This window comes from Grampus griseus, assembly GCF_964374135.1.
Source record: "Grampus griseus genome assembly, chromosome: 9".
In the NCBI taxonomy this organism is placed as follows: domain Eukaryota; kingdom Metazoa; phylum Chordata; class Mammalia; order Artiodactyla; family Delphinidae; genus Grampus; species Grampus griseus.
The window spans coordinates 43,827,992-43,835,190 of NC_139003.1; the positions used below are offsets into that span (position 1 = coordinate 43,827,992).

A 7,199-nucleotide genomic window follows, 5' to 3' on the forward strand; every position below is an offset into this window, starting at 1 on the left:
TTAACCACTGCGCCACCAGGGAAGCCCCTGAAAAAGCAAGGTAACTTTTTGCAGGTATATTTAGTTATATGTAAACTAAGACCAACAAAGATGTCTTCAGTGGATCTATGCATTAGTTAGGCATGATCTAATCTTTACCATATAAAGCAGTTTGTGGAAAACACTTGCTTACATTGTTTTGCTTTCTGTAAAACTAAGCAGCTTAATGACAACTTTGTAGTCTTAATGATTGTTATTCACTTATTTCTAGTTACTGCAACTAAAGGAAAAGTATTATGCTATTGAAATTGATCCTGTTCTTACTGTAGAAGAGAAGTACCCTTATATAGTAGAGTGGTAAGTGTGTATTGGGTGATGGGAGGTTTAAAAATATAAAATAACATTACAGTTACAACTAATGGTTTTCCCCTGTACTGTATATAAATAGATTCATAGATTATCCAGTGAGTTAGAGCAGTGATTAAATATGACAAAATGAACTCAAATTCTCTAATCACTGCAACAGTCTAGAATTTGTTTTGTTACTATGAATATCAGTGGGAATAAATTTAAATCCTGCACTCAAGCCTTAAATTAAAAAGAAGAAAAATTTTTTAAGTATATGGACAGATGTGGCTGAATGTATAAAGAAAAAGAATTAGGATTTAAGTTGACTCTGAACTTAGTTGGAGCCAGCAGGTGACATAGTTACTGAGAAATGAGCCTCTGATGTTGGTCGCATTAATCAAAATGCAGCATTCCAAGCAGACCACAGTGGAAGCATTGTGTTGAGTCCTGGGAGAATGCTATTAAGAGAAATGTTGACAAACTCAGTCTGTGTCAAAGGAGTCCACTAAGATAATCACAGGAATTGGAGCCATCCCATTTGAGGAAGATTTCAAGGAATAGAGAGGATGCTTTGATTTGAGAAGCAACAACTTGTGGTTTTAGTCTCAAGAGACTAGGAATGATGTTACTGGTTTTCATTATCCCATTACCTAACCTGAATACGTTGCACACTTAATTAGTGTTTATGGTATGAAACACTGAAGAGAGGTTAGACTTTACATGCCTCTCGAAACAGAACTAGACTTGGAAGGCTTAAGCCAACTGATTTCAACATGATGAAAGAAAGGACTGTCCAGCAATTAGAATTTTCTAGCAATGGTATAAACTTCCCTGGGAGAATGAGCTCACTAACATGATGGGAGCTGACTCAGAGAGGAGGGTCACTTAGGATTATAGGTGGATTTTTAGATATCAGCTAGAGAGGTTCTAAAGGCCTATTATACTGAGATGCTATAATTATAGGTGGTTTTATGTAATTACAAAGCACCTATATATAAAAATTTCCATAGCAAGAATTTTCTCCGGCTCACTAGGCAACATCTTCAGTACTTCGGCTCTTCATGAAAATTCAGACCACAAACAGGTGGGAAAAAATGGCTTAGCTCTAATTCTCACTTCAATCAGAGAAATGATTTTGCCTCCCTAGCTTCAATTCAGTTTTATCTGTAGACTGAGGACAGAGTTACACCTTGTATCCTTTCATTATCTTATTAACACATTTAAATTAAACCAGACTTTGAGAACTGGGAAATACAGTAAGAACATGCATATCACATTTCGAGACATGTGGGGTATAACATTCATTAGTGATGAATTTAAATCTCTAAAATTTAAATTCAAAATTACGATAAATGAAATGCTCATTTTCTCATACTGAAGAATGCTTTTTAATAAGGATAATAGTCTTAATTTGCTTTAATTGATATTCTCTTTTTCTTTGATAATTGATATTCTCTTTATACTTTCCAGGTATACTAAATCACATGGTTTGCTTGTTGAACAGGCTTTACCAAAAGCCAAACTTAAAGAAATTGTGGAAGAATCTGACATTATGCTCAAGTAAGTTTCTCGGGTGTTTTTTTTGTTGTTGTTAATTGTCTGTGGACTTGAACTGTTGTTATATATGTATTCAAGTGTGTTTTTTTATTAAAATAATCTATAAAATATCACATATAAAAACATATCCAAAATATGCCACCTATCATAAAACAGTGGTAAGATAAGGAATGCAGAATGACATATTAGGTAATTTCAAGACTAACTTAAAAATTTATGAAACCAAGACCATTTTGAAATATTTTAGCAAAATACTTTTGAAAGACATGAAATATGAAAGGAATGTTTATAAATCAACTTGAAAAGGATTTTAAGCTCATAAGTCCGTTTCTGTTACATGATCTGCCTTCTGAATTCTCAAACTCCCCTTGAAAACTACTATCTCTAGGAAAGGCGAATATGTTTTAGCAGGTAATAAAAATATCTGTAATATATGAATTATATAAACTTTTTTTTTTGTGGTACTCGGGCCTCTCCCTGCTGTGGCCTCTCCCGTTGCGGAGCACACGCTCCAGACGCGCAGGCTCAGCGGCCATGGCTCACGGGCCCAGCCGCTCCGCGGCATGTGGGATCTTCCTGTACCGGGGCACGAACCCGCGTCCCCTGCATCGGCAGGCGGACTCTCAACCACTGTGCCACCAGGGAAGCCCTATAAACATTTTTAAGCTTATTTTCAGTACTGTTTACCACCTCTTAAATTTTTCAATTCATTGGGTGAATATGATGATATTTCTTTTTTTCTCTTTTTTTTTTGGATGATGCTACATTTTAAGGTAATCTGCTTCTAAGGAGCAAAGCATTAAATTGTCAGAAAGAGTGTGAGGACAGCTAGTAAGTATTTCATTCCTTTGTAGGCAGCTTAACCTATAGTGCATTAAGAGTAAAATGAGTTTTGATTTTAAGATCAAGACATTACCTATGGCTGCCACATCTTAGGTAAGAGAGATGCCAGATGTAAAGAGAATACACCACTCTGCTTTTCTTACAATAAGGAGTAGATGAGCAAGATGACAAGCAGGAGGTCTTCCAGCTCACCTTTTGTGGGTTTTTCAAGGTGTGCTTCAATTATTTGCTGTAAAATGATATACATTCTGAACTGTAGGTTTATATCCATATTCAGTGCAAGTCTAAAATCATCTAATTTGTACTGTTAGAATTTATTGAAACGAGGATAAAAAGCTAACCAGTTTGAAAAACTTGCAGTAGTGTCACAGACAACAGTAACAGCCCTCTTGGGCAGTATTTTGAAATGAGAATATAAATGAACCATAGCATCAAGTAGAAATATTTAGCTTTTATAACTTCTAGGTGAAAGGGAGATATACCTTGCTCTTTAACACTCACTTCTTACCTCCATCTTACAGGGAAGGATATGAGAATTTCTTTGATAAGCTGCAACAGTACAGTATTCCTGTGTTCATATTCTCAGCTGGTATCGGTGATGTACTAGAGGAGGTTATCCGTCAAGCTGGTGTTTATTATCCAAATGTCAAAGTAGTGTCCAACTTCATGGATTTTGATGACAATGTAAGAATAGCAAATCATTCTTCATGATCAATTTTAGTATCAGAAAATATTTTAATCGTGTAAATGCATTTTAATTTATTATTTAATGTATATTCATTAAACTAGGCCAAGTTGATAGGCCTGCTCTGGAAATCATCATCTCTCCCAGGGTTATATCTATATCCATGTTTTAAAAATAATATACCAAAAAAAAAATAATAATATACCCTTCTGTTTCTGAAGCTGCAGACTAATAATAAAATTAGTAAAACTTCTTTTAAAGTAATTTAATGCAGCAGTTCTGAACCCTTAATATCCATAGATGGGGAAAAAAAGTGAATTGGAACTGACATTATTTGAGTGAGTTCTAAGAAAGACAATATATTATGACATACATAAAATGAGACCTTTTGGTTGGGAAACAAATGAAAAGTAAAAATTGGGTTTTCAAAGCATTGTGCTTTCAGTGGTTTTCAATGGTTTTTCAATGGTTTTCAATGCATTCAAAGTGGTCTCTAGGAAGTAATTAACTTCTCAGAGCCCTTCTTACCTATCATGAATGTAAAAATGCAACAAGTAGAACTTGCAGAACCTATTGTTTCAGAGGATTTATATTTTTAACAGGGGCTGCTCAGAGGATTTAAAGGAGAACTAATTCATGTGTTTAACAAACATGATGGATCCTTGAAGAATACGGAATATTTCAGTCAACTAAAAAACAATAGCAACATAATTCTGCTGGGAGACTCCCAAGGGGACTTAAAAATGGCAGATGGAGTAGCCAATGTTGAACACATTCTGAAAATTGGATATCTAAATGATAGAGTAAGTATATAGATGTGATTTAATTTTCTTTAGAAAAAAAATTAGGATAAAACTTTATAGACAATCGTTACCAAAGGTGCCTGAGAAAGTAGTTATTTTAGAGACTTTTTCTTTTTTAAATTTATTTATTTAATTTATTTATTTTTGGCTGCGCTGGGCCCTCGTTGCTGCGCACCGGCCCTCTAGTTCGGCGAGCGGGGGCCACTCCCTGTTGCACTGCACGGGCCTCTCATTGCGGTGGCTTCTCTTGTTGTGGAGCACAGGCTCCAGGCGCGCAGACTTCAGCAGCCGTGGCACGTGGGCTTAGTAGTTGTGGCTCGCAGGCTCAGTAGTTATGGCGCATGGACCTAGTTGCTCTGCGGCATGTGGGATCCTCCCAGACCAGGGCCCAAAACTGTGTCCCCTGCGTTGGCAGGTGGATTCTTAACCACTGCACCACCAGGGAAGCCCCAGTTATTTTAGAGACATTTTGATTTCTCTTTATCCCTTTACTTTGGTGATGATTAAAGGAGTTGGTATGTACATATGCATGCTATAGGGGAGGGAGAGTGTACATTCTAAATGAGGCGTCTCTGGCCTCTCCCCACTAGAAGCCCATATCATTCCCTAGTTGAGAATCAAAAATGTCTCTAGACATTGCCAAATGTTCCTTGGGCACTATCTCCCCAGTTGAGAACCACTGGGCTAGAGAGAAATCATTTCAGAAGAAAAGCCACCATGTGGGAAACTTCCTATGTCAATGAGTTTTAAAATTTTGAAAGTATTTCTTCATTTCAAAGGTTTTATGAAAGCAAATTAATTTACAACATTTTACCCAAAAGATTTAACATAGCAGTGAGATTTATACTGAGATTATTTACTTCTCCCCCCTGCATATTAATTTAATTTTTGTGATTTTTTTGGTTGTTGATTAGGTGGATGAGCTTTTAGAAAAGTACATGGACTCTTACGATATTGTTCTAGTAAAAGATGAATCATTGGATGTAGCCAACTCTATCTTACAGAAGATTCTATAAACAAGCATTCTTCAAGAAGACCTCTCACCTGTGGGTACAATTGATGCAAGAGCTGCTCATCTGTTCATCTGTTAAAAGATTTTATTTATAATATATTCTTGATCTTGAAGTTTTTCCTCTATATTACTGAAGTATTTTCAGATTTATCGAATCCATCAACTGGAAGCTCCTTTTTCTCCATCTCTCTCAACACACTCCTCACTATATTTTTTAACAGATTAAAAAAATACTTAGAGCAAAAATTTGAAGAATAACTCCCTACATTTCCATAGTGAATTTTGTAGCTGAATGTTATTATGACATTTTTGAGAAGTCTTTTTACATTGGGAAAGTTTGTAGACGTTTAAAAAGTTTTATGAAATGGTGAAATAACGTGCATGATTTTAAGTGTTGTCATTTTTATAATTTGGGTGAATTATGCTGATGGTATTAACCATCTCCTAAAGTTGTGTTACGTTTGGTTATTTTGTTCGGTGAAAATCGATATTTACCAAAAAATATTGGCATTTGATGTTTGAAAAAAAATCTATTGGTATCTACATGCCACTAATCATTACAAAATGTTCTATATTGAAGCACTGATGATAAAAATGAAATGAAAAGCCTTTTTAACTGTCAAGACTATTATTATTCATTCAGCAAAACCTGCCATGTTTTTGTGTGTGATGTATGAATCCTAATGTCCTTGTCATAGTGGCTATTTAGATTATTTTCAGATTTACACACTATAAAAATAAAAAGATTTTTGCAGAGAAAATTTAATCTGTCCTTCAGAAAATAATGGGGCCTAGGAAAGTTATTTTCCCCCATTGAAAATATTAGTAAAAGAAGTACTATATTGAAAGTCTAAGCGTTTCAGAAACAGCCATAGGCAGAAAACAAAATATAGCTGGGTCTCATGCTGACTAAAACAGAGTACTTCAGGGTTAGGAACTGACATTCCTCTGTGCAGTCTGACTTCCCATTCTGAGTTTTGGCTGCCCCATAATGGTTTACACAAGGCTTAGACTTGCCATTGTGATAATTTTTTTTTAAAATAAATTTATTTATTTTATTTATTTATTTTTGGCTGTGTTGGATCTTCGTTGCTGCGTGCGGGCTTTCTCTAGTTGCGATGAGCAGGGGCTACCCTTTGTTGCGGTGCGCGGGCTTCTCATTGCGGTGGCTTCTCTTGTTGTGGAGCACGGGCTCTAGGCGTGCAGACTTCAGTAGTTGTGGCTCATGGGCTGTAAAGCGCAGGCTCAGTAGTTGTGGCGCACGGGCTTCGTTGTTCCACGGCATGTGGGATCTTCTCGGACCAGGGCTTGAACCCATGTCCCCTGCATTGGCAGGCGGATTCTTAACCACTGCGCCACCAGGGAAGCCTACCATTGTGATAAATTTGACCCTGACTTCTAGCCCTTGAACTGCAGAGTCTATTGGTTTTCTTAGCATGTGAGCTGTGATACAGACAAAGCATGATCCAGCTGGTTCTGGACATCTAGTGTGGTCAGTAATCTCTAGTCCGGTTGAATATGGTAGGGAGGCAAGGTCTTGTGATGCAAACCTTTTTCCTGCAGCCCATCCTTATCTTCCATCACTACTTCTCCTTTTTATAATAAACAGTGAAACAAAGTACTCGGTGGCACAAAGTTGACTGTTCCCTTCTTGGGTATTTCCAGAATGGAACTCAAAACCAAGTTTCTTGCTTTAAAGCAGATAGCATGGCATTGGGAGTATCAATTACCTGGAGGACTTTTTCACATAGAAAAAGTTGGGAATCCCTTATCTAATGAGAGCTCTTTACTCCTGTATTTGCTATTAGAGCTTGCCATATTGGCTATTTTCCAAAGGATTTGTAATATGCTTCCACAAATAAGCACACTGCATGGTGTAAGTGTAAAGAATACTGAAGTTATGACCTGCATTCTAGTCATTGCTCAGTCCTTTACTAAGACTATAGGTCAGTCACCTCCCTTTAAAATGAAA

General features: G+C 36.6%; 1 protein-coding gene across 1 annotated transcript in view; it reads left to right on the plus strand.

Annotated features, from left to right (window-relative positions):
• The window catches only part of NT5C3A (5'-nucleotidase, cytosolic IIIA), a 41,042-nt gene extending 34,819 nt beyond the window's left edge, over positions 1–6,223 (plus strand). The window contains exons 5-9 of the mRNA XM_082662125.1: positions 251–336; positions 1,798–1,887; positions 3,249–3,411; positions 4,015–4,215; positions 5,130–6,223. Of these exons, the coding sequence (XP_082518251.1) occupies positions 251–336; positions 1,798–1,887; positions 3,249–3,411; positions 4,015–4,215; positions 5,130–5,231 (642 nt within the window). The 3' untranslated portion in view covers positions 5,232–6,223. The remainder of the gene's footprint in view (positions 1–250; positions 337–1,797; positions 1,888–3,248; positions 3,412–4,014; positions 4,216–5,129) is intronic.
• Positions 6,224–7,199: the final 976 nt, after the last annotated feature.